The sequence below is a fragment of the Camelus bactrianus genome, chromosome 26, assembly GCF_048773025.1.
Source record: "Camelus bactrianus isolate YW-2024 breed Bactrian camel chromosome 26, ASM4877302v1, whole genome shotgun sequence".
Classification (NCBI taxonomy): domain Eukaryota; kingdom Metazoa; phylum Chordata; class Mammalia; order Artiodactyla; family Camelidae; genus Camelus; species Camelus bactrianus.
The window spans coordinates 19,697,911-19,725,808 of NC_133564.1; the positions used below are offsets into that span (position 1 = coordinate 19,697,911).

At 36.0% G+C, this 27,898-nt stretch overlaps 2 protein-coding genes across 23 annotated transcripts in view; one reads left to right on the top strand and one right to left on the bottom strand.

Moving 5' to 3' along the window:
- The window catches only part of PCM1 (pericentriolar material 1), an 81,155-nt gene extending 61,386 nt beyond the window's left edge, over nt 1-19,769 (bottom strand). For 5 of the 22 annotated variants that reach the window (XM_074353474.1, XM_074353470.1, XM_074353468.1 and 2 more), the window contains exons 1-8: nt 19,365-19,769; nt 17,707-17,774; nt 8,843-8,960; nt 7,008-7,253; nt 5,738-6,007; nt 4,872-5,042; nt 4,571-4,687; nt 2,928-3,116 (exon numbers count right to left, since the gene is read on the bottom strand). In XM_074353474.1, the coding sequence (XP_074209575.1) occupies nt 2,928-3,116; nt 4,571-4,687; nt 4,872-5,042; nt 5,738-6,007; nt 7,008-7,253; nt 8,843-8,938 (1,089 nt within the window). In that variant the 5' untranslated portion in view covers nt 8,939-8,960; nt 17,707-17,774; nt 19,365-19,769. Of the gene's footprint in view, nt 1-2,927; nt 3,117-4,570; nt 4,688-4,871; nt 5,043-5,737; nt 6,008-7,007; nt 7,254-8,842; nt 8,961-17,130; nt 17,228-17,706; nt 17,778-19,157; nt 19,316-19,364 lie in introns of those variants that run through there. The other 17 variants (XM_074353466.1, XM_074353473.1, XM_074353471.1 and 14 more) reach the window with 10 other exon arrangements.
- Nucleotides 19,770-19,953: 184 nt separating this feature from the next.
- FGL1 (fibrinogen like 1) overlaps nt 19,954-27,898 on the top strand; it is a 35,821-nt gene continuing 27,876 nt past the window's right edge. The window contains exon 1 of the mRNA XM_010953265.3: nt 19,954-20,263. Coding sequence (XP_010951567.1) covers nt 20,164-20,263 — 100 coding nt within the window. The 5' untranslated portion in view covers nt 19,954-20,163. The remainder of the gene's footprint in view (nt 20,264-27,898) is intronic.

Below are 27,898 nucleotides of genomic sequence, written 5' to 3' on the forward strand. Positions count from 1 at the left end.
GACCAGTCTAAAAAGTATTGTGTCCCATTCCTAGAAGTGATGTTAAAAACCGACAAAACAAAAACAAACCATTTCTTAACCAAGGACAGAAATTTTAAAAGTACATTTTTATTTGATAATATGATGTGAAAGGCTTTAATTTTCACTTGTATCATGTAAGTATATAATAAGGCAAAAGAAACACTTTGTATCAAAGTTATCATCACTATTCTTTCTTTTAAAATATGCTCATTTAGCTGAGTTTGAGGACATAAATTACGGTGAAATTTCATTTTGCCTAAAGGAGGAGCAGATTAAATAGGTGCCACTTATAAGAAATTATAAAATTTCAAATGTTAATCTTAAAACTACTCAAATGTAACCCAACCAGAAAAAATAACTCAATTAATCAAAGAGACAAATGTAAATACAACTAGGAAACAAATTATAAATCAAATTATGAAACATATATCATAATGGAGTTTTTCATCACTGATTTACCTTTTTAAAAATTTTGTATTTTAGAAGTTTAATCATTTTACCTAATATTTACATAAAATACTACTATTAACTTAGAAATATTTAAGTCAATTTAAAATTTGCATTGCTATCATATTTTTGTTGGTGTTACACAGATTTTAAATGGATGATCTCCCCTGGCCCTGACCAAAGATGACAAGGAAAATAAAGAAGTTCAATAATTTCTTTTGAAAGTAAAAATGCACTCACTGATCTACTTTCTCTATGTATATTTGATTCCAGGAGAAATAATGGAGAACACAGACGGCTTCAGAGAAATTCCTTTCTGGGTGATATTTCTTATCAATACTATGCCAAAACCCTTTCTCTTTACCTCCCCAAGTAGAACTCATCAGTTCTGTGAATGAGAAACTATGACTTGGCAATCATAAAAATAAATACACAGCTCAAAATGAAGCACTCAAAGAAAAGATCAAATAGGAAGCAGAAGACTACATACAGTTAGAATATCTGATGTACCTATCAGAGAATCCAGATGACTGCTCTATATATCCTGGACTGACTGAGTAGACTTCATGAACACAGAAGAAAAATAATGTATCTTGGTTAAGTTACTATTTATTGGAGATATTCCCATAAACTAAAGCCCTTTTCAAATCAACTATGATTTACTCAGTTCTCGCCCATCCTATACAAGTGGAGTTACCTTGTTACCATTTACATTCATTCCTATGAAAATTCATCTTCCTAGTTCTGGCTCATTTCAAGACTGTTTACATCTTGAAAAAAATTTTTGAAGGGTGAGAGATAACTACCAATAGCTAGCTATCTCAGATTTGGTCCAAAATAATTAAATTACATCAAAGTCATTGGTAAAATGTAAAGCCAGACCCAAATAGTTATAGATCTTAATGGAATGACTCAGAGAAATCTCTTCAGGACCTCAACTTTTTCCCCTAGTCTTCTAACAGAATACCATATTTTAAAAGGATGTTAAGGAAGGAATGAAGGTGGGGTGGGGAGAAAAACAGATTCTACGTAGCAGCGAAAGAACAGTCAGTCAGTGGGAATTAGGGTTTTTTCTAAGAAACTGAAATCATTTTATGAACAGAATACTGATAGAACTACCTTAGGATGGCCATAAGAATCAAAGATTAAAAAGAATCAAATTAGACTAAAAAAGATGTCTTAGAGAAAATAATACTCATTTAAAAGGATATTATTCAAAGAAACTTAAAAACAGAAAGGTGGTTTTTAAAAAGTATAATGCTACAGGGAAAAAAGTAGAACTGGCAGGTATTATGCTGTGGTAATTAACAACTCTTAGGTTCTGTTTGTCACCATTCAGAAGACTTATGAGAGGAGTATTAAGTTCCAAAGGACATCTATTTTCCCCCATTCACTTTCTGTTCTTCAATGTTAACTAGTTTTAAAAATAATCAGCTACTTTGTTTACTCTTCTATTGAAATGGGACACCTTTTGCTTAACATTTTATAGCAAGATCACTATAGCTGATTTCAAACAGTATCTTCAAACCCTCCTGGGAGCCAAGGGGCCAAAAAACAAAACTCAAATACCTAGAGATTAAGTGTTGCCATTTTTAAACAACCACAGAAAATGTAAACTATGTGCCTAACAGAAAAGAATGCCTAATCCTAGGTAATAAGCTAGTAATAAAACATATGAAATTGATCTTATCTATATTCAATTATTGAAACAGTACTTTACTCTTGCCAAATGGATATAAGCACTTTTACAAATGTTACTTTTTTTAAAAACTGTTTTAAGTGGAACTACACAAGTAGCTGTCTTTAAACCTTTCCTGAGTGCCTTTAAGCATACTACAAGAACATTAAAAGGAAGAACACTTAGAGCAAACACCGGAGAAAAAAATAGCAAAAATATCAGCAAACAAGTCAACTGAATAATTAAATATCTTTCTTAAAAAAAAAAAACGGAAGGGGCTTCCAATGGGAACAAAAATATACACCAAAAAATAATATAAAATACTTCATTCTTACAAAAACAGGAAAGCTAGTAGCTTGCTCTGTTTTCTCTTTTTTTTAACGAATGACCACAGGGGCTAAGACAAAACTTAACCATCTTAATCCATGAACACAAATATCAGAAACAAATGGCAACTAATGGTCAAGGTTTAAGAACGTGTTATATTTTGAGCTCTCAATAGCAAAAAAACAGGAAATGAATTAAGTTTTAAGTTTTTTGTTAATGTAAGTTAAAAATAGCTGTCACATATAATCCATGGAAAAGAGAGTTAAGAAGTAGAAAAGAAGAAAAACACTAAGGGACAGCATTTTATTAATGCAAATTACAGTAAAATTAACCAGGTTAATAACTCACATATTTGAAAGCAATAGCAACAACAGAAAAGCAAAGAAGGAAGAGGAAATACGAACAAAAGAGGTGCTCATTTAGAGACTTCCCAAGTTAACATGATGAAGTATACCTTTGAGGGAAATCCACGTTTTCGGCTATATTTCCTATCAGGCCTCAGTTCCCTGCAATTCTGAGGAGGTCTGTCACCTTTCCCTTTTGGACTTGTAGTAACGTCAATGTCTGAAACCTGTTCTTGTGAAGCTGAATTCCCTAGTTTGTCCTCAATGCACGGCCGAATTCTCAGACTAAAAGATGCCTCCTTTATTAAATAGTGTAGCATATTAATTTCTTAACACAAACTCCTGTTTAACATACAAGCCAGCCTTATAAATAAATACAAAAATTTACCCGCCCCATCTATCCACCCTCCCCCGAGTGACAATAAAACTTAAGACTTTTAAATTTCTGAAGACTAGACTATTGGCTTATTATAATTGAGTATCATATCCTCAGCAATTTCCAATCTATACAACAACTCCTGAAGCATATTTTAACATTTATTCTATGTTATTAACTTTCATGTCATGATTTTATATTATAAAAGAAATTCTCATCATGGTGAACACTATATATGCTAAGATATAAATTACAGTAATCAACTATACCATTTCCCATCCCTCCCCAACAGAATTCCTTTACCCACATGCCCCAACCCTTCCCTTTCTGCTGGAATGAAATGTGAGAAAGAAATTATTTCCAGCACCACTGTAAATAGAAAAACAATTTCCCCACAGTAGAATCCATTCTTCAACAACCGTTTGGATCAAGCCCTCTGAGCATCTCCTGGTAAAAATAATGGAGAGAGAAAAAAATTCAAATTTCCTCTTCAAATCAGGAAGGGCAGGGAAGAGAAAGGAGGCATATAAGAAAACTACGCAGGTCAATACCAAAAGGAAACAAACCCTCAAATTCCTCATGCTGAATGGTATTTTGGAACAAAAGATATACATGGTTATCCTTTCACGAGAAAGGCATTACTGGTAACAGTTTTTTAAGTTTACTAATCCATGGTTATAGATGCACCTGTTTAAAGTGCTTTAAAGCATACTAGTTTCATACTAACTTCTAATAACTAAGTTTATTTAACAAATCTTTCCTCAGAGTTCTGTAAATTCCTGATTACTTTTCCAAAATACAGTATTTTGATGCATTTCATTTTGCAGTCAGAAGTTACAGGATTTTTCTCACTGGAATAATAAATCAGTGTAAATGCTACCCTGTCCCATTTTCGTCTCCATTTATCAGTCTTCTGGTTTTGCTTTAGTTCTAGGCTAGCTTGAGAAATGAAAATCCTAACAGCCCTAAAATGAGTCCTCAATGGCAAAGGAACTTGGAGACCTTTCCAAGGAAGACATGCTAAGCAATGACACTCTGCACTTGTAGCTCTTATATCCATGATGAATTTAACTGTCCCATTGGTTCTTAAAATAAGTAAAGCTGTGCTTAACGAAATATACTAGAAAAACCAGGTTTCCGCAAGCTGAAAATCAAAAATTATTAGATGTACTCAGCCATAAAACTATTTTTAATGTTAATAAATAAAACTTTTAAACTTCCATGTTTAAAAATAATATATACAGCATTAACAATTTGAGGGTTTCTTCCCTGAAATAAACTTTTCATTAAAGAATGCCTATAAAATATCATCTTGAAAAACGGGGGAAAAGTTTAAATCTTCATTTCCAGCACTTTAATTACCAAAAAGCTGCTTACCGTGGTATCTGAAGCCTCAGACTGCACATCTATGTTTAGCGATGTGCTCTCAGCTACAGAACCAGATCCCACAGCTGAATCTACAGTCCGAACATCCTCCTCCTCATTTTCTCTAGCCTGAAATATTTTAGTGGTATAAATCATACAACTATTAAAAAGGGCAATAAAATGTTATAATGGATGGCACGATCTTTGAAAATATATTAACTCCTCTGGGGTGGCATCAGAATATCATCAGTATATGTACACTGATGTACTACAAAAATAACTCAATACATTATTTAAAAAATCTGAAACTTACAAGGATTTTTTGGAGAAATTTCATATATGACTTTTCTTGTTCCTTAAGGTGATCTATTAGATGTGTAAGGCGCTCAACATTAGCAGATCTCTCATTTTTCTCTACAAGATCTTCCCGCATGGAACTAGCTTTAGTAATATAGTCACGAATCTGAACAAGCCTGCTTACAATCTGCAGGGGAAATATTTGGGAGGGGGAAAAAGCATGAAAATAAATAAAACTGAGTATAATTTATTGAACAGCAACAATTTTACACATTTTAAATTTTTAAATTTCAAATATAACCAAAAATACTTCTAGGCTTATTGTGTGAATTCATACATGCAAATATCTGATTCAAATTTAGAATTTAATCAAAATGTAACAGGCAATAATAACTCCAACTACAATTAATTTAGAAATTTCAAAGTTATTTTTAATTTACATTACTTGAAAAACTTTATAAAACTGCATACCAAACCATTTATATAAATTTTTCTGATGTTTATATATTTCTTTATAAATTAAAAGAACTACACTTTTGAAAGTTCTTTTTAAAAGAATTGTTTCACCATTTAAAAAAATTCCCATAACTATCTATTAATCACATTGCTCCCAATTCCTCTGTACTAAAATTTACCAATATAGCATTTGGCAAATAAAAAGAAATCTTAATTTGCCTGAATATGCCACTTCTACAATCATTTAGGGTAAGAAGAAATTTATATTTTGAATAAAACTGATTAATAAGGAAGGTCAGAGAAGTACTTTAATTCTACCTAACTAAAATTTCTAGGTGCATAACCCAGTATAATTTTTTTTTTAAACTTAATGTTTCTACTCTGAGGTTTATGAAAACAAAGAGCAAAAGAAAGAAATTTTATCACCTGGCTGCTCTCCATTGTAGGTTCTCCTCTCCCATCTTCTTCAGAGACTTGACAGTTTTGCAAAAGGTCATTACTCAAAGCAGAAGCAAACAACTCTTTACACTGTGCTGATCCTACCATTTCTCTCTTTTGAGGACTGGGAGCAGCATCTTTGCCTTTGTTAGTATTAATCTGCATAGGCAAAAAGTTGAAGGGCTTTCGGTTTTCACTAAGCTGACGTTTGTTGTTAGCAGCTGTTGCTCTACCTTGAGAATCACTTCCAATACTTCTCTATATATGAAAAAGAAAAAAAACCCACAAACATTAATCTTCCAAAATTAAAAAAACTCTGATGTTCTTAAGCCAGTTTCACCATCATATATCAATTCAGGAGGTATATATAAACAGCTTTGTTCTAAGACTCAAAGAGCTTCAAACATTCAAAATTCTTTTAGTAAAATATCAAAATTTGATTAACATGTCCTATTCCTCATTTTGTCAGAGACAATTCAACTGATGAATAGGAGTAAGATTAGTGTAAATGAAGTGGCAGGATTATGAGCCATATTATAACTCATACTGCTAGTCATACTTGATTACAGAATCTAACACAGGCTTTGGATCCAATGCATCAATGTTAATATGACCATCAACATAAAGATGTGTCAGTACAAAGCACTGTCTGATAAAGTACTCAGCTCAGTGTCTGACATACAGTTAAGTGTTCAATAACTAGTATATAGGTTAACTAAATGATACATGATCATCACCATCATCATATCAGACTTGAATCTACCTTTATGCATATTTGGAAACCTTATCTCTACCAAGTACAGATGTGACAGTAAAATATTATCAGGTCATTATCATTTCTACTTGCTTTCAGTTCTAACTTTAAGTGATTATAAATACAAACAATAGTTTTATTCTAAACTTGAGGTAACAGCACATTCCACACTTAGCCAATGATAAATATTCTAAACTGGACCTTCCCTTTTGCTTAACAGCAATTTTACTCAATTACTAGCATGCGAAATTAAGTTTCAAAATGAAATCATTTAAGTTAGTCATATAATGTAATAATAAAGTCCCTAAAGACATATCCTTAGCAAATTTAGAAATAAAGACTTTGCTGCCCTCCAAAGAACACAGCACCATTACCATGATTAAAATTCTTTCCAAGTGCACAGAAACTAAGAAAAAGGAAATAGCTCAATTTTGATTAAGACAAATTATTTAATTATAAACATTTCTCATAGTCATAACTCAATTTTTAAAATAATTTACCAACCTGATCTAAATCACTGAAGTTTATCCGCTGTTTCAGTTTCTCTAATTCCGCCTGCTCGGGGACAGACATCTGAGTCATGTATCTGCTGTGTGGAAACGTATGTGGAGTCTTTGTTCTTCGCCTTCCCATTCCCGGTGATGATTCCGGAGAAATATCATTAGTTACTCTTTTATCACTTTCTACACCAAACTTCTTTTTATTCTTTTCTGATGATCTATTTGCCTTCTTCTGCTGGCCACCCCAATCCTTTAAAAAAGTAAAGGGAACAGTTAACCTGGCCTCTACCAAATCAGGAAAATAATTTGGTATGCTTAAAAATTTTTGTCAGTCTTAAAAATGACAAAACATTTTTCACACTGATGCATAGTCTCAGAGACAATTATTTACCTGTTCTAACCCATTTTCCCTCCACTACATCTAGCATAAATTTCCAAATACATTACTTTCCTATCATACATCATTAACAAATACAAGTACCTAAATTCTAATCCTAGCATCAGTTTGAATATTTTCAAAAGCATTTTAAAAAATGGTCCCTTACTGTTTATAAATTGAACAGTGAAATTAATTACAGATACCTTTGCTGGCCTCCTGTAAAGTCAGTATGTATAGACAGATCTGGAACCACGCTAGGATCTAAAACAATTACTGTTATCTGAAGAAATGCTCCACTGTGTGACCCCAGGCAATTTATTTAACTTCCCCAAAATCTCAGTTTCCTAATCTCCAAAATAGTGCCATCTTTAAAACATGAGAAAAAATAACATATATAGAACATTTAGCAAATGTAGTAAGCAATAAATGTAACTATTATTATCAGTAACCATGTACTACATAAGATCTGATATGAAATAACAAAAAAATGCTTAATTTTATTTCTTTTTTCTTTTAGGTTTTTTTCTCCCCCCTGGTGGGGGAAGTAGTTAGATTTATTTATTCTTAGAGGAGGTCCTGGGTATTAAGCCTAGGACTTCATGAATGCTAAGCATGCACTCTACCACTTGAGTTATACCCTCCCCTTTTTAATGTTTTAAAAAGAAAGAATTTTGTTTACTTAGTTATACCCACATAACCTAATACATTCAACAAAAAGGTCGATAAATTCCCACCTTATCCATACTGGGACAATCTTTTAGTTTTACTATAGTAAAACCTTTTGGGATATTTTCCTTATTTATAACAAAACTCCCTTCTCTATAAACTGTCCCTCCACCCCAGTCCTTGTGTGGGTGTTCCTGCCAAAGCCCCATATTCTACTTTCCCACCCAATCCTGGCCATAGCTGACTGGAAAAGAGATACGTATCTCATCCAAACTGTGATAATCAAACTTTAAAATTTCAAATTGGAACTATGAGATAACTAGTCAGTACATGATTGCAGCTATAACTGAAGACATTAGAATTAAGGGGTGACCTGTCATAGTACGCCATGTGGACCAGAGAAGAGAGAACACTGGTCTGTGAAAAGAAAGTTGTGTGAAGCAGAGGCACTCAGAAGCAAAGTGAAAAAGTAATTCTTGACAACTTTCTGGTTTCTTTTTCTAACCTCTCTGTAAAACCCAGCTACATTCCTTTAACTTGTTTTCAGTAAAACATTTCTATATCCTTATTATTATAAATCTTCTTTTTGGCTTAAGGTAACTCAAGTTGATATGTTACCTGCAAACAAAAATTTCTCCAACTAATATAATAAACAGCCCAGGGCCACTGAATTTCTTGCCCAGCAAAAAAAACTTAACAACGGGTTTCAATGAGTTCCACTTGGCTAAATCAGAGAAAAGTTGCATTTTAACATTAGTAGTTAACAACACACAATCAATAATAAGACATCTTACCATATTGTTGAGTCGGTCATCAACACTCTCATTGCTCCAGCTTGGTAAATCCTGGTCATTCATGCCTTCTTCAAAAGGACCTCCTCCTGTGGCCATACTGGCTTTTATAATTAATTTTCTGCAAAACAAATAAAAATTAACCTTCTTAACACATAAAAACAAACTCTTAATATTTAAATCATTCCATGAAGCTTAGTAATATAAAGGAATCTCAGAAAAGTTGAGTTTATGAAATAAAAAGAGGCACTGTCAACCACAAATCAGACAAAATGATTTAGCTGCCACTGGCATAGTAAGATTAACATGTATTAAGTAAGTAGATGGAGTGATGGGGAAGGAAAAACTATGTGTGCTGATCTGCATGCTTAAAGGTTATTCAATTCAACTTATTCAACACAGTCCTAAAACATACAGTAATAATGAAGGGAAAAAGGGAAAAGTTTTATTAATAGCCAGAACCAAAACTGCTCTTCAAAAAGAAACTAAAACCCCCAAACTAGGCATTTGTTTTATGTCAAAGATTCAGAGAGGGTAGAACTGCTCTGCATGCAACATGGAAAAGTTTGGTTTTAATGGGAAGGAAGCTAATGGTAAGCAAGATGAAAAGAAAGCAGCAACAAACAGGACAGGCTGGTGAATGGCCAGTAAAAGTCATGAATACAGTGACTGAAACCTTTTTAAGAAGTGATGCCTACCACCCTATTTTAAATTATACTGCTGCTACTTCACAGTTTTCCCTAAGTCTTGATACAGTTTACTAAAAAAAGTGGGGATTTTTTGAAAATCAAGGAAAGAACTAAATTTCACACCTGGGTCAAAGAGCTGAGAAATGGAAGAAGCAATGGTGTAAGCAAAGGTTCAGAAGCAGAGATAATCAGGAGAAAGTAAGATTTTTATATGACCTTCTGGAGGACTTTGGATTTCCACTAGGTTTGGAACTGTGCAGGTTAGAAGGGGACTAGGTGAAAGAGGAGATGCTGAGATAACTTCATCTACAATTCAGGGGGCAGGGAAAGCCATTAGCAGTCAAGATTATAATAAGTTTCTCATTTTACAAACGGTAATATTCAAAGGAGTTAATTAGATAATTCTGCCAAGGTCATTCAGCTAAAAATGTCAAAACAGAATACAAATCCAAGTTCCTCTGACTGTAAGATCCTAACTTCTCCCATTCACTAGAGTATAATATTAGAAGGACTATCATCACCCATTACAAGTAGGATTTATCCCATGGATATTTTAACACTAGGATATATAGCAGAATAAAATATTACATTAAACAGAGTATATAATAGGTTAAGTTTTATCATCTCAAAATAACAAGTGATATAAAATTCAACAATTAATTTGAAAAAAATCGTAAAAAGTACAAATACATTGGCACTTCCTTACAGTTTTATGTATTTTTATACTACTTTTTCAGTATTACTTTAAAAAATTTTTATTACTGAGATATAGTTGATGTACAATATTATATAATTTTCAAATACAGAACGTAGTAATTAATAATTTTTGAAAATTATACTCAGTAAGCGTATATTACTTTAATAATTTTCTAAAGAGTTAAAAAGTGTATTTTAAACCAATAGCCAAAAATCTCAAAATAAGACATCTCCATTAAAAGAGCAAAACAAGCCACCACATATATTTAGCAGTTTTGAAATTGTTTCTACAAAAAATATGAAACAGAAATAGAAATATTGAAAAGAGAAAAGGTGGTATTCTTAAAGAATATGAATTCAAAAACCTAGAGAACTTCAAAATATCACTAATAACCAGATAGAAAATACACTGGGTGGAAAGGACATCACTTGTAATAGTGACAAAAAAATCTAGGAATAATGTAATTTTGCTCTATGTGAAGAAGCACTATTAAACTTTATAAAACAATGTAAGAAAAAATTTAAGTAAGTAGAAAAAACAATCTTCCTTGATGAGAAGACTAAATATTATAAACATCATTTTTTCTAAATGTACAGACAATGAAATACCAAGAAAAATCCTACTGGGATTCTTCTTGGAATCAGACAGAATGATTCTAAAAACCATCTTAAAGAAAAAACAAGTCAGAGAAAAAAACTATCTGAAAAATAAAATAAGAGTAGCAATAGAGGTCAGGAGGGTAGAAAACTAGTCCCAAGATATTCAACCACATTGGGTACCTATATGGTTAAATTAGCACCAGCCCAAAAAGAAAATCCTCAAATACACCCAATTAGAAAAATTTAATGACAAAAATTAATTATAATTAACATCTATCTTGTTCACTATATGGCCAAGCACCATGCTAAGTATATTACGTGCATTATATCATATAATCCTCACAACGATTCTATGATGTAGGATTATTCAGTTGATGGGACAATTTGCTAACAATTTTGAAAAAGATTTCTTTAGAGCTTTAACAGCCTTTCTAAACTAGGATTCTTCATCTCAAACACAGAAAAATACTTTGAGTGACCATTTTCTCATTTCTCCCAAGGATGGTACATACCCAGTACCATTCCAGACACACAGAAGAGGAATTAATTCACAGTAAGCAACAGATGCCTTAGAGTACTAGACCTTAATTCTCTCTCAGCTGTAAAAGGCTTCCTTATACCATAACACCAAGATAGTAAGTAGATTAAAAATAGATAAATAAGACTAAAAAATTAAGTAACACACAAACAAGAAAAAAGAATGAACTTTAAAAAGAGATCTTACTAATTTGGAATGCAGAAATAGAAAGGAAAACATTCAATTTTAGTCACATAAAAGCAAATCCTAAGTAAGCTGAGAACAGTACGTGACAAATTGGGAAAAAAATCTGAAAGATGTATGAAGTATACAGTTAATATCTCTGCTATATACAAAAATGCTTGCATGAAAGCAACTGTTGGTGACAGGGGTAAGAGTGTAATGATTTTTGCTCTTTTCTCTGTCTTACATATTTTAAGCAATATTTTACATTATTTCTTACACTAGAAATATATTTAAGAACTTTACAAAATAATTGATACCCATGGAGAGGTATGTCCAGTGATTCATTTAAATGAAACATTTTACAACTACCTTTTTCTAGGTGTGCTAATATAATTTGTAATATTAAAGAACAGGAGCTCAAAAAATACATAAGCAATAGAGGTGATACCACATTTAACATTACTAAAAGCAAAATTATCTTAAAACGTAAATTACAATGGAAAATTAAGGTATTTTAAGTAAAAATTCTTACATACCAATTTTCTTCATAGAGCATGTTACATTTTCTATCAGTAGAGTAATAAAGTAAATTTAGTTTAAGATAAATACAGTAAGAGTATATTCAGAGAAATGTTTTATATTGTAATTTTTATTATGATAAATTTCCCTAAAATGAAGACCTCTTCTCAAGGATCTATTCATAGGCCAGTGACTTTGAACACTATTAAAATAAGTTCCTAAAACAACTTAAAAGGGTACGTTAAAATTAGTTTGGGAAAAATACATCAAATTTTTAAAAAATCTTTTTTAAAAGACCACTTACTAAATAAAGTCCATTAGTTTATAAAGTAAACAATTTTGTCTACTTTTTTATTGTGATTGATGAGAAAGAATATTTAATAACTTAGTAATAATGAAACCAAATGGTTTAAAATGCACACTCCTATAGAAGTAAAATTATCAGTGTGAAGCTAAGGAAATAACTGCATGTGGATCAAGTCTCAATCAATTAACATTCAGCTGATCTAAGGGAGATAAACGACCCTATAAAAGGTAGAAAATAAAGGCAAGTCATTTCTTTCTTTTTTATGCCAACCTCTACAGCTCTCACTCTACCTTCTAAATTTTATTCTATAAATACACTAATATAAATTATTATTTATACAGTTTATTATTAATTATTTGTATACAAGTTTCAATAATCAAAATACCAGATATGTACGCGAACCAGTGCAACATGATTTCTATGGCAGAATCAACAGGGCTTGGTGGCCACCATGATGTGGGGGATAAGGCAGTGAGGAAGAAGCTAAAGAGTAAGTCCTAGGTTTCTAGGGAACAACAGGGTATATGATGATACATTCAAATTTGAAAAGAAACAAGTTTCCATTGTTGAGAAAAGATAATGAGTTCAGTTTTAGAAATGTTGAGTTTGAGATGCCTGTTGAACACCCAATTAAATTTGTCCAATGGGCAAGTATCGATCTCTCAGAAGTGAAATCTAGGCTGGAAAGTGATTTGTGACTCATCCACTCATAAAAGCACTTGAAGTGAACAGTAAGCTCAGTGAGAAGATGAAGAGTAAGAGAGAAAGACTGAACCTTGAAGGACACTAATATTTAAGAGAGGAAAAGAATACTGAGAAGGTACAGAAAGACAGGAGGGAAACCAAGAGAATGTGCTAAAAAGTGGGAGAACTATATAAAGAAGGCAGGTCTGATAAGAATGCCAGAAGTTACTTTGTCATATAAGAAAAGTACTGAGGGAAGAGGGTATATAGCTCAGTAGTAGAGTTAGTGCTTAGCATGCACAAGGTCCTGGGTGCAATCTATTAAACATTTTTTAAATAAATAAATAAATCTAATCACACACCCCCCCAGCAACAAAAAATTTTTTAATTAAAAAATGAAAAAAAAAAATACTGAGAAGTGTCCACCTGGATTTAGCAACAAGGAGTTTACTGACAACCTTGGTAAGAGTTAATTCCATAACTGAAATGCATTTATTGACAGGAAGGGGAAAAAAATAAAGGAAGTCATTAGGTGATTTTTTTCACCAAAGAATCAGTCTGTGAAAGGAAGCAGGCAGAAATGGTCGAGAAGAAAGTTTCATTAAAAGGGAGGTATCTTGAGCACATTTAAAATTTGTCGGGATAGAGCTCACAAAGGGAGATACTGAAGATGGAAGAAAGATAAATAGCGTGTGGTCTCTGAAAAAGTGGGAGTGGCTAGGATCCAATGAGTAAGAAAAACGGTTTTTACACATGCAGAGGAATACTTCTTTCATGGAAACAAAAGAAAGGATGGACTTGGATACAGGCTGGTTATCAGACGTGGTGGTAGCATGAAGTTGAGGGAGTTTGTAAGTGAAGTAGAAAAAAGGACTGTCACTAAATGTGCAAGGATAAAATGACAGTGTCTCAGAGGCTGGGGAAGAGTGAAAGAGAATGACTGTGGGCAGCACTAAGAATTCAGGTGAGAGCAAAGAACATTCACTGACAATCACTAACACACAACTAATCTGCACTGTGCATTTTTTCCCCACCAATGCTCATCAGCTTCGGTATAAACACTCCATTGAATCCATCCAAGGTTGGAATTTTGCCAAGCAGGCTTAATGGAAGACAATGAGATGGAAAAGTTAAAGCCATTGGAAAACAATTAGTGCAAGTGATGGATGATAGTATGTGAAGCTGAATGGGGATAAAAGTAAAATTCTTCTACTTTAAACAAGAACTTCTAGCCATCCTATGACCTACTAAACTAAGTTGAAATTATTATTTATATATTTCATTTTTCCATTTTTGACAGCCTTATTTGGCTCCCTTATCTCACAAAGATATGAACTACAAAAATACCACAGCAATTTATAAGGTATTTTCAGTGACTGATCTTTCTGAAGAAAATCCTCTTGTAGGATCCTTACTATAAAGTAATATGATATATACCTAAGGAGACTATCACAGTATTAATTTTCATGAAAATACCTATGACTGACTCTTTAAAATAAGAATACAAAGTAAAGAATAAATTAATCTAAAGAAGAAAAGACCATTCTTCCTAGAACCTTTAGAATTCAAATATTATTTCTCAAATGGTATTATATCACTCATAACCATCCCTGGAAATACCTTACTTCTCAACTGACAGCTGTAAATGAAGGTTTTAGACATAGATGTCCAAATAAAATAATGTAGAAAGTACAGGTTTTTTTCCTAAAGATTTACTTAAGAGTCACAAAATAACCAAAGTTGTTATTTTATGTTATCTGCACAAGTTTTTAAAAGGTTAAATTATTTGGAATATTTCTTTTACTAATTATATAAAGGAAATATCCAGTATACTGTTTTGAAAAGTCTTAATAGAGTGCACAACTGTGCTAAGCACTTGTAATGGAAACTGAGAAGAAAAGGCCTAAGTATTTGGCATTATGTATTGTTTAGTTTCATTTAAGCAATTTCTCAGTTTCTTCTCTGTACCTAAAAATACAGGATCTTTCTATAGCTCTTTCAAGACTTTCTAAAAATTTTAGTGATTTTCTAGAATACAAGATATCTCTCATTAATTACACTCGTCAAATTAAAAAAAAATTCTGAAGGTATTGATGTAGAGGGATAAATAAATTGCAACAACAGATTGCAATATAATAGTCAAACTGAATCAACAAAATTTTGATTCCATCTCACTACGAAGCAAGTATTGCACTGGGTCTATCATAGTTATTCAGGATAGAACATTTCTCCACCAAGAAATTTTAATATATCCTTGCTTGGTACATAAGCAAGTGAGAACCCTGAGGTCAATTAAATTCTGCTTGCTAAAACCTCTCCCTCCCTACAATTTATATTCAAAATCTGTAACTTCCTTTTCATTGATTACATATTCCTCCCTAGACAAATCTGCAGGTCCTGCTATGACCAATCCCAACCTTCACTGCCAAGCCATTCCATACTCACTAATGTTAACAGCTCTTCCCGTGATACCCTCTTACCAGACCATCACAAATAACTCCCTATACATCCTTCATCTGTCCCCTAACACTCCTACTTCTTTGGTTTCAGTAAAACCCCAGATTGTTCTAAAAGCACTATTTCCTTAGAAATCCCTTCTGAAAAGAGATGCTACTCTTTCTAGTCTCTCAAATTCAAACGGAAATAATACCATTTGCAGACCATTCTTACTTAACAATACTTAATCTTCCTCTTATAAACAAATTAGCCATTAAAAATATCACTCTCCCTATCTTGGGTACCATTTCCTACTGCCAGCCCAAGACAATCTTGCACTTTTCTTGGTAACAACTGACTCGTGGTTTTACTCTCCACCTCATTCTCTGCTTTCATTATTTGAACATTTATAAGGATTTTTCTAAGACCCTGGACTCAGTTCCAACATCCAGTTCATCTTCTCCATTCCAATACTGTTTTCCTCTGAACAGGTAATTTGTTTAAGATGCTAAATTTCTAAAACCCCTCCTTCTGAACTTAATTCCTTGCATTCTACTTCTCTCACTTGATCATTCCTGCTAAATCTACTGCTGGTCCTGCTGAATACGTGCAGTCCCTCAACCATTTCTCTTTCTAGGAATCCATTAATCTCTCACTTCCTTACTAAACGCCAAACACAAACCCAAGTAAGCCATTCCAAAAATGCCCTGCTAGCATCCTTCATTTTCTCACCCATTTGCCCATTTTATTGACTCAATTCTGGATATACTCCACTACCTATTCTTTCTGCTTCTACTCTCAAACTGTAAAAGTAAAACAGTTATAAAATGGCACTGACTGAGTCAACTATTAAGGTATACTACATTATACTATACATTCACAGTTTCAAAATGTTAAGTTTACTCCATGGGTAAGGAACCCTATCTGTTTTGCTTACTGCATATCTCTAGTACTTTTTAGCCATTAAGTAAGCAATCAAATCTGTAAGATGAATGTGCTGCTATGTACTCCTTATTGGCATCTTAATAAATTCCCCAGTGTGATTATTTCAATCCTTTTCCATTCTTTCCAAGTCTCAGATATACATGCCTCCTTTACAAACAAACGGCCAACTCCCACATTGAGAGAACCAAGGTCTTCCAAAGTCAGTTTAACTCAATTGGCCTATATTTTTATTCCATTTTACCCATCCTCCCTAGTGTGTTAAAAGGAAAATTATTTTATAACTGATTTTGTAACTTTTTAATTTACTAAATGCCTATTATATATTCCAGTGTTAAGAACTCTAATACTCCAATTCATTTTTGACATTTTCCCTGAGTTTCATTTTTCTTAACTTATTCTGTTACAGTCTTTCAATTGAAAAAAATACTGAAAATTATAATTAAGACATAAATCATATTTTCTCATGATAGCTTATTTCATAAGGAAGCTGACAATTTTTCTCCTTTCCTAGAAAACAAAGATGTATCAAACATATTTTGAAAATGATTTGTCTTAAAACTGTAACAGTAGAATTAAATTTTGAGGTTTTTTTAAGAGTAATTATTGCTAAAATGCTTTTAGCAAAAATTTCTTCTAATCCTCATCCATTAGTCATTTAATTTCTAAATTGTCCTTAGCAAACAATTACTTAACTTTCTGTCCATGAACTCACATTGACTTTTTTCTGCTGGTCAGAGAATATCTTTACACAACCAGCATTTGACAATGCACTGTGCACATAAACTAATGTTTCAAATAATTTTAGACACCTGAAAGAGAAAAAAAAAAAACAAAATTTCAATCAATAGATAGTATTTGTAACAAGGTCAAAAGGTAGGCGTTTGTGTTAAAAAATTCAAAAATCCAATTAACAGAAAAGTTGTAGAAGAAAATGACTTAAGATTAAATGAATCTGGAAGAAGAAGCCACCCAAATAATTGTTACACGACAAGTTCAAACTTAAATGGTCTGAAGAGATTCTGTGAAGACAAAGACATTTCAAAAAGTATTGCATACTCTATGCCAGCATTTGATAATCAGGAATGACATGGCTCTTTTCTAACAAAAGTGCAAAGACAGACCAAGATGGCATGGCAAAATACAAGGCAAAAAGAGCAGCAAATCCAGAACATTTGTTTGTTACAGAGAGGGCCCTCAACCATGCCCTGGTATTTTGATAGCAGTCTCCATCATAAAGTCTTCAACTATAATACAAAGGACAATAACATATATAATGATGTCAAATTACCTGTTTAGAAACTAGTTTTTGCAGCTTAGAAACGGTTCCTTTCCTGCTTCACACTTCAAAGCTGTTGTCTGCTTATGATTAAAAAAAAAAAAGAAACTTCAGTAAATTCTTTACTTACACTATGAAATATAGGATAACAAATATATTTATAACCTAGTGTATGTTTACAAAACAACGGAAAAGGAAACATGCGGTTTATCAATATTTTAAACTCAAGTTACTTTAATTCTTTTTGAAAACAATGTGATATACATAAGCGTTTAAATCCTCCAAATCTGTAAGATCCAAACAATGTGGCACCTTAATAACTACTTTGGAATATAGTGAAATTGTAATGTAAAAAAATTATAATGTAATTATCATGTAAAGATTCATGCCAAAGTTTACTCTGCAGAGTGATCAAATCATTAACTTCTTGTCGCTCAAAACTACTCCGGAACTTTGTATATCTGAGAATGAGAAAAAGTTTATTTAAAAGCTAGCTACTTCATTAAAAAAAAAAACAAAAAACCCTGTCACTACATAAACACGAGGTTTACTTACAGTTCAAGAACTCAGAATTATAATAATTTCCAGCGGCTCTCACTGGGAAGGTGATAAGGAAAGAAAGGAGCAGGTGCACTCGAAGCTTTACAACACCCACTCCAGTAACCAGAGAATACCAGGAGGAGGAGTCTGGAAAGCAGTTTTGGGCGGGGGTGGTAGGGGAGCCCAGAAAGTCTGCTTCTTCCAGCGCCAAAACAAGACCCAGCACCCGTACAGCACAGGACACAGACCTCAAATCAGTCAAAAAAAAATTTATTTTCCCAGACAAAGCGAGCTCTTAATGAGTGGGCCGCAGGATGAAAAGTTTGGACGACCCGCCTCCCTAGTCGGGCCTATTACCTAATCCCCAAACACCCTTTTCTGCAAAGCAAGCAACGTTTCCCGAACCCCATTTGGCATTTGGTTTTCCCCACCCTGGGCCCCTCCTAACTGGCCCTGCAGTCAGGCATGGAGAAGGAGAGCAATGGGAGGGGAGGGGGAGAGCTATTAAATTAATATTCCCTTTAGCAAGTACAAACTCCCAAAGTCAAGACCGCCTCCCCCTGCCCTTCTGCTCCACAATCCCATTGCTCACAGCCCAACCCCAAAGTCACGTCGCTCCTCACCTGCCCTTCTCCGTCCCAAATTCTGGCGTCGAGCGCCCCACAGAATGGAATTTGGGGGGTGGCCTAGGAAAAGGGCGCAATGACGGAGACTATGACCACTAGGGCCCCATGCTATAAAAAACCAGAACCCCCGGCCCTGGCAATCAAACTGCAGGCCCCCACTCCGTTTCCTCCGCTCGCAAGGGACATTCCTGTAGCTCCCCAGTTGCAGGGCGGCCTCCTCCCCGGGGCCAGAAAAAGAGAGGGGCGGGGAGGCCAGAAGGGAGTTCTGCAGTTGAGAACGCGTCCCCAGATGCTCACCCCGAGATAGCGTCGGTGGGTCCCGGGGAGGGGGCGGCCTGCCTGCCTTGCGGACGGGAAGCAGGCAGCAAAAAGACCCAAGAGCCAAGACAGAGGCGTGGGCCAGACGTTGGGCCCCACAGGGTCAAGTGTCCCACGGCCGTTGCTCTCCCGCCTCGGCGCCGCGCTGCCCTCGGTTGCCAGGGGCTGGGGACGCGCAGGCATTACCTGTAAACGAAGCAGCCGCTCCTGCCAAGGACTGAGTAGCGGTCAGCCCCCACGACCCGCCACCGGCAGCGGTCCTCCCTTAGAGACCGCAGCAGGGAGAGTCCCCGGGTTCCCGGGCTGCCTAAGGCCCAATGGCCGCCTTGTCTACCTCAGCTACTCGGCGCCAACCGCCGCAGCCACCGCCATCTTAGGATCTCATTGTGGTGGGAGAAGAGGGGCGGGGGGACTGCAGAGGGGCGACGCGCGGCGAGACATGCGCCGTCTCCTCGGCAACGGCCGCGCGGAGGCAAAACTCGCCCGGGCGGGAGCCGCAGTGCGATCTACGCGCTAGACTGGAGTCATGTGACTCGCAAGGAGTCTGTGGTGTCACCTCAGGCTTTGGAGCCGGGCGCCGATTACACAAACAAACCAGCTGAGACTACATATCCCAGAATGCCAACTCGACCTCGGGTTATGCCGCCTGTTCGTCCTCCATGGGGGAAACGGCTACAAGTCCCAGCATGCTGTGCGCCCCGGCGCCGCTCGCCCCGTGAGGAGTGCGTGGCCTGTGCGGAAGCGGATTGACACCGCGCCTTGGGCCTCTGCAGAAACAGCGGAGGCGCGTTTTCGTTTTCCCGTGGCGGCTATCTACTCCGGCCGCTGCCGGAACGAGGAGAAAAGACTAGAAAAGACTAAAGACGGGAGTCGCTTTCCTGTTCCCTATCCACAGACATCCCTGTCACGATGGGATAGAAAGAAAAGAACCTTCACAGTCTGGTCCTAGTTTTACACGTAAGGAGAGGAAAATGCACGCGAGTTAATGAGCCAAACACCATACAGCTGGTCAGTGAGAGAATCACAAATACTAGTCGTTAACGCCATCTTGGGTGAATGCCGTACTTTTTCTTCAGACCAACCAGGTGATTTTCACCAAGATTTAATGTTGAGAAATTTTCTTTAAATCTGTATTCCTTTTTTTACTCTCTTCTTTCAGCAGCAGCTCTGGTAAGGTTAGTATATCGACAGGTTCTCTCTTAAACCTCTAAAATGGCGATGAAGTGACAATTAAGACCTTCGGTGTGGCTACCTGAAAGGTTTAAACACTGGTCAAGTTAGTTGCGTGGACAGGCATTCCATTTTTAGACAGTTTGTAGTTGTGGGATAACTTTGTTTTAAGCAGAATAACGGTAGGAGGAATGAAGAAAGGGCATCTGGATTCCATCCACAAATTGTTCTCAATTCCCAATAGAAATTGTTCGCAAAACCAATTAAAATAACTGCATCTCAATACATATTCAAAAAGTCCTTCCTGCTTTTGTAATTTGCAGCTGAATCCAGGTTCAGTTTCAGTGCCATGATCTTTGACACTATTTATTTGTCATACATTTTTAAGTACTTTGTGTGTCTAACACTGCTAATTACTTAGGTGATAAAAACACAGTCCCTGCCCTTTAAGAGCATATTTTAGTGAGTGATGAAGAAATAAGATGTGATGTAAATACACTTTTTGTAAGAAAACAATGTTGTGGGAACTCAGAGCACATAGCAACAAATGGATTAGGTTTTTACTGTAGTCCAGTGAGCCCTAGGCCCCATTCTAATTCCACCAGGCGCTAGCTTTAAGATCTTGGGCAAGTTACTTAATCTTTCTGAATTGTCCCATCTGTGAAATGATGGGGAGAAACTAATACTGTCTACCTTGGAAGGATTTTTTTAAAGTAATGTTTATTTTGTACCAGGCACAGGGTTAAGCATTTTATCTATTATGAATTTCTTGATTCTCACAACTATCCGGGAAAGATTGGTTCTGCATCCGTTCAGTTTTACTAGGTAAGAGGATTAAATAAATCGCCAAATTTCAGACAGCTCCAAGTGGGAGAGCCTGGGTTTAAACTGAGGTCTACTGACTCCTTAGAGGGATTTTTTTGTTTGTTTTTGATGGAGGAGGTAATTAGACTTACTTATTTAAATAGAAGTGTAGGGGCTGAACCCAGGACCTCCACTGAACTATACTCTCCCCACTTGGAGTGATTTTTTGATCAAGAAAATGCATGGGAAAAAAGTACTGATATATGGTAAGGCCCCAAAAATATAAACTATCATCATATCATCATGCATGTATGCTTTATGCATATATTATTTTTGAATATGTAGAAACTGTTATCATTAAAACAATTCAAATGAATTCGAATGCATTCCTGAAATCATTATGGTCATTATGTTTTTTGAACTTACAGACCCTAAAAAATGTCAGTACTGTTTTGTCTGTTTGGTAGTGAGAGGAGTCTGAGAAATATTTGCATTAAAATGGGGTCTTGCAGGGAGGGTATACCTCAGTGGTATATTGAGTAATAGAAGAATGGTATACACTATAGATAGTATGAAACCAGTTGAGGTTTTGGAAGAGGCAATGATATAATAAAGTAGTTATTTTAAGGCTTTAATCTGGTGGCAATGTTTAGAGCAGACTAGGGAGAGCAGAGGAGCGAGACGAAGAACAGGTGGTAACTGGCATGAAGTAATTAAGGCCTGGTCTATAGTCGTAGCAGAATGAATCAAGTCAAGGAGTTGGATTCTTATGGTAAGTGTGTTAAATATCATTTGTTTATGTTATTTGATATTTAGGATGACACTGACCAAAGGGCACTCAAAATATAACATTTTGTGCTATATTGTTTATCTCTTAATGAATTCTGCATGTTCGTTATCCACAGATGGATTTTAAGCATGGCTAGGGCAGACACCTTGTCTTTTGTGCTGCTTTATATCCCAAATGCCCTGTAGAATTCATGTATTTTGGTGTTCATTAATTTGGTCTTTGAAGACAGTTTTGCAGTACCTAGTTTTAACCGGAAGCTGGCAGTAGTACTTAAAGGAAAAACCGTCAGTGACCACTATAGTGCTATTACAATTGAATTTAAGATTTTTTTTTTAATTATGACTTTTGATACTAAAAAAGTATGACATTTATGTAAATTGTAAAGTACAATAATAAAAGAAACACTCAAGAGAAGTGAGTAACCATAAAGACCTTATTATAATCTAGAATGCACAAGAATCCTTGGCTGTCATATGTATAATGTAATAAAGGACAAACTGAAAAATATGGGAATAAATTGAAATAGGCTTTAGCGGTGGAATAAAAAGATGCTGAATGAAATTGTCTAAGAATAGGAAAATTGTTGGCATTTTGCTCTCTTCTGACATGTAGGTCAGAGTTGGCTATCACACGCTTTTCGAGAAAACCTTTCTGCAGGCTGAATGAAGAACATGGGCAAAAGCGCAGAAGCATCTTCCTTATGTCTAGAGACAGATTTTAAAATGTGGTTTTACTTAACATGAGCTCTTGTTTTCTTTTTTCCCCCACATGTTTTTACACAATATAGCTGAACTTCTTCTTTATGTGTTTAGTGTAAAAAAAATCTGTTTTCTATTAGAATATAACATTTATTTGGTTGCATGTTTTTTAATGACATGATCTTATGAGATTCTTCTTTAATAATAAAGATGTTATTGTTCAGAAGCATAAAATATATGCAGTTCTGAAGTCCTGGCATATACATTGAAAGAAAAACAAACATTCCTTAGCCAGAGCTCTTTTTATTCTTTGCAGGGAAAATAAATAAAATAAGAAAACATCTTTTGCACTTTGCCTGTTAAGCAACTAATGTAGACTTGGCTAGAGGGAAAAAATTCCAGATAGGCAAGAAACCTCTGAAAAAAAGAGTACTGAATACGCATTTCATTTTCTCTTAACTGGGAGGCAGGGGAGGATTCAGGTTTCGTGGAACCTAAAGTTAATATGTTTTGGGAGATCTGTCAAATGTTTGTCAAGGTAGCTTCTTACATATTTCATGGAGCACGGCAAGAGGGCCTACAGTCCAGGTCTAAGCAAAAGAACAGAGGGCTCTGGCAGGGAGGCCTCCGGGAAACCGTGCATTTGGACGATTTCTTCTCTGGCATCTAGTTTTCCTGTTTGGGATCCTGTATATAGCAGAGTTCAATCAGAGAGGCAGAGCCTCTAGGATATTTAAGGAAGAACCTTCTTCTACTGTGGGAGCTGGTTAAGTAGTCTCTGAAAGGCCCTTTTCTTGACATATGGTGCCGGGGCTCCAAGGATACCTGGTAGGTTTAGTGAGAAGGATAGATGGCTGTACAGGGAGCAGGGGCTGGAGCCCACGAGGACGGACTGAAACCCCTGTCAGTTCTCATTACCTCTGACTTTGGTGATGTGGATGTCCTTCAGGAGCTGGACCCTTCGTCCCATGCTGATGGAAGATCTCAGGGAAGCAGGGGCAGAGATCATATGCCACGAGATAAGCCAACAGATAGGTGGCAACCTGTGAGAGCCACAAAGCCTGCTGCTTCACCTATGCCCTCCAAATCTCCCACACATCTAAACTGAGGCTGACCCTGAAGGGAAACAGAGGAAAGGGACTTCAGGAAATACAGTTTAGCCACCCCCCACCCAAACCAATACACACACACACACACACACTCTTCTCCTTGATTCCTTTTCGTTGTCTTCCTCTTTATCCATCTTCACCCTTCTTCTGGATCACATTGTCTAACTCTTTCTCAGAAAGGCGCCGTGAAAGTAGATTTGTTTTTTCTTAGTTCTTGCACGTCTGGAATGTCTTTATTCTACCTTCGCATTTGATTGCTAGCTTGGCTGTGTAGAGTCCAGATTTTTCCAGTCTCAGAATTTTTAAGGCATTCTTTCTGTGAAGAAGTAGGATGCTATTCTGAACCTCAGTACTTTTTATGTGATTTCACTCCTTCTGAAAGCTTTTTGCAACTGTTCACTAAAGTGTTGCTCAAAATTTTATCGTGATATACCCAAGGAGTGGGTGCTTTTTGTCTTGTTTTTAAATTCATTGTGCTGGGCACTGAATAGACTTTTTCAACTTTATCTCCTTCAGTTCTGGGAATTATTTTTCTGTTGTTTCTCTGATAATTCTCTCTCTGTTGTGTCCTATCTCCTCTTTGAAAGTTCTGTTGGGTGCATGCTTGACTTCCTAAATTAAACCTCTAATTTTCTTATCTTTTCTCTCCAATTTTTAATATCCTTGTCTTTTTATTCTGCTTTCTGGGAGGTTTCTTTGATTGCATATTCTAATCCATTCAGTGAAGTTTATTTGTTTTTAATTTCAACTATTTTATTTAATTTCTTGGAGCTCTTTCTGCCTTGTGCTAATTGTCCCTTTAAAAAAAAAAATACTGCATTCTATTACTGTTTCCCTGATAATACTAAATATAGTTTAGGGGAGGTTTTCTTCTGCAAATATCCCCACCCATCTTAAAAAAACAGAAAACAAAAATACCTTTTGTTTGCCCCCCTTCCGTTTATAGCAATCGTACCCCTTTTCAGCTATCTCCAATTTCTCCCCTCCCGTTCTCTCTTCAACTGACTCTAACCAGACTATCACTCCACCACTCCACTGAAACTGACCTTGTCACCATCTCCAATGACCTCCATGTTCCTTAATTCAAGGATTGGTCCATGGAAAAGGGGAAAGATGGCCCCTGGGGGGCCTCTATGGAGAAGAGAATACTCATAGCTAATATTCCTGTTTACATTTTTCTTTTCTGCATTGTCATTTTCTTCTGTTATTCCCCAAATTTCAGAAGTTTTGCAAACATCACAGCCTATTAAATGCTTATGTTGGGATTTGATGAAGGGGCTTGTGTCCAAGTTTACATTAGATTAGGGGAGGAGAAAGTGGCCTTTTCCAACAACTACCACCTCCATTTTGAAAACTACCTGGCAGCAAGAGCAGCATTTCAAGACCACCATGGTCCCAGAACTCCAGGAGCTGGCCAGGAACAGAGCAAAGCAACTGGATTTTTTAGATAAGAATATGGATTTTCTAACCGGATAATTACAGCAGCTTTGTCAATGTCTGCTTTGAGCACCAGAGGGACTATAAAGGGGATCCCTAATTCCACAAGACTCTGTATCCAAGTCTCAGCTCCAGCTTAGTTGACTCATCCATTACACATACTTACCAGTGTTGCCTAGTTATCCATGAACTTTCCTAATTTTGGTATAAAACTTTAATCCTCTTTCATACCACGTCCTCAGAAGGTTTCTTGTGGGTAAATAAGCAAAGAGAAGAATTTAAAAGTTGGAGTGGATCGTAGGGTCCATTTGATCCAATAACTTTTTTTTTTTAATAGAGGAGAAAATTGAGTTTCAGAGAGGAGCAGTGAATTCCTCAGTGGCATGTCATGAGCCATCATGGAGCTTGGGAATCAATGCAGTTCTTTCAGTCTTCAATAAAGTATTCTGAATCATTTGACTATACCATTCATATTGACATGACATGGATTAATTAATTCCAGACCCATTAATTGAGCATATATTAATTTAAACTCACTAGTTACATAGACAATAGGAATAGGTAGGTGATTCACTAGTAAAATTGGTTTAGTTTTACTAAATTTTAACATGCTTTTCCATATTAATTCCTCAGATTTAAGCCACATGAGAATGTTTTATATTTGTTCAGGACTCCATGTGAGATGACATTTAAACTAACATTTTAGGAAGGAGTTTTATAAACTCCCCCTGAGGAGGCTCTGTTAGGTGCCTGAAATGAAAACTATTCTTGATGACCTCTTTCCTTGATACTTGCAATATGCTCCATTCTGAATATTTTGATGAGGCACGTTTTAAGTTTAAAATGTCATCACTGTATTCAGAGCACAGGATTTTATAAGTTCCACAAAGGGTTTCTTCCCCTGAATTGGGAGTCAAGGTTGGAAAGTATAACCATCAGAAATGTATGCTTGTAGAATACACTAAAAGATATATGATCAGTTGTCTGAGTCTAGTTCATGATGGGGCTGAGACAGACATGTTCAGTGGTGCAGGCTGGAGCGAACTGGAGACGGGGAGACCTGGAATTCAACCTTCCCACTGGGACTGGGTCAGGTATCAGGTAATGGGCAGACACAATACAGATTGCAGAGGGTTTGGATGACAATTGTGCTATAACTGGTATATTAATTGAGAGAGTTCTCTGAGTATGGTCTTCCAGGGGAGAAGGAAAGAATTTGTCAGTGCTCATCTAATCTTGTCCAGGAGCCAGAGTGATCTGATCTTGGTGCAACTGTACCTGTTAGCCAATGGAAACATTCTCAGGCCAGAGAAGAAAAGTATATCTAATTACTTTACTTTGAAGGAAAAAAAAAGCCCCTAAATCCAATGCTCTTTATTCATGTTCTTTGTTCATCAAAATTCCTTTTGCCTGATTTGCTCTAAAATGATTCTGTCCACCATAAGGATGTCCTCTATGCAAATACCTAAAGGGGTTATACTACCAGGCAATTCTTTTTTCCTAAATTAGTATGTTCACTTTTCTGTTTTATGTATTCCTTGAGAAACTGTTAAGTGTGAGTCCGCTCTCCAGAAAACAGCCACTCAGGGTAAATATGTAAAATCCAACTTCTAGTCAAGCTAAGATATAAACCCAAGGAGTTCCCTGTTCTGTTCACTGAAGCCCCTGTAAGAAGCTGTGCCTTACGGTAAGCACCCCCACCCTTCTGTTTCTGGTCCATCTCCTTAGACACTGCATCCTACTAGATCCTCTCATATGGGTGTTCTCTCACACTTCTGTCAGCCAGTGACCTCAAGTTTCATTCTCATTCATAGCTTTGGTACAGTTGTGCAAAGACAAATTTGACCTTTCCCGATGACAGCTCTTCCACCATATTCTGACAATACATCCGTGGACTACAGTAATAATTTTCCTCCCAGCAAATCCAATTGCTGGCATGCCTTAGCAGAACATCGACCCTAGATTCTGTCCTTATTGTCTGATTAGCTTTTTCCTGGTTTCTCCTGAGGCAACGATGCTGGTCAAATCCTTGATTGACAGTATTCACTATCTTTAATGGTAAAGAGCACAGATTCTGAACCAGACTGCCTTTGAATCCTAGCTTTACCTCTTGCTAATCATGTGACCTTGTCTTAAACCTCTCTGCCTCAGTTTTCTCATTTGTGAAATGGAGATACTAAGATTACCTGCTTTTTGGGCTGTTGAGGCCGAATGAGTTAATACATTTACCATGCGTGGTACATACGTGAGCTGCACATGACAGCTACTGTTATCGCTGATTGTCCCCGCTCTGAGGAAGTGAGTGCAGGGCTTATTCAGTGATTGAATGGGGAGGAGGCAAAAGGGATACAAAGAGGGAAAAAAATAGGATTGTATTTCAAAATGTTGCATTTTACCACAGAGGTAATTATCAAATCGGCCAAATAACCCCATACCTTTGCTTTTGAAATTTAATGTTAGCAGCTTGAATTTACTCTAATTTCCACTTCTCCTGTGTGTGTAAACCACTTCAACCTAACTGACTGGTTCTCTTTCCAGTAAATCATGAGGATTACCTTTTGCTTAATAAACCTGAAAATTTCTGAGTCAATGATAGGAAAATGCTTAACAGGAAGGCCAAACTCCAGCAGTACCCCAGTCCAGAACACAGCAAAGAACAGAACAGAGAGAAAACACATCCCCAGTCTTTTACTGGAATCTGAGTTAATAAAT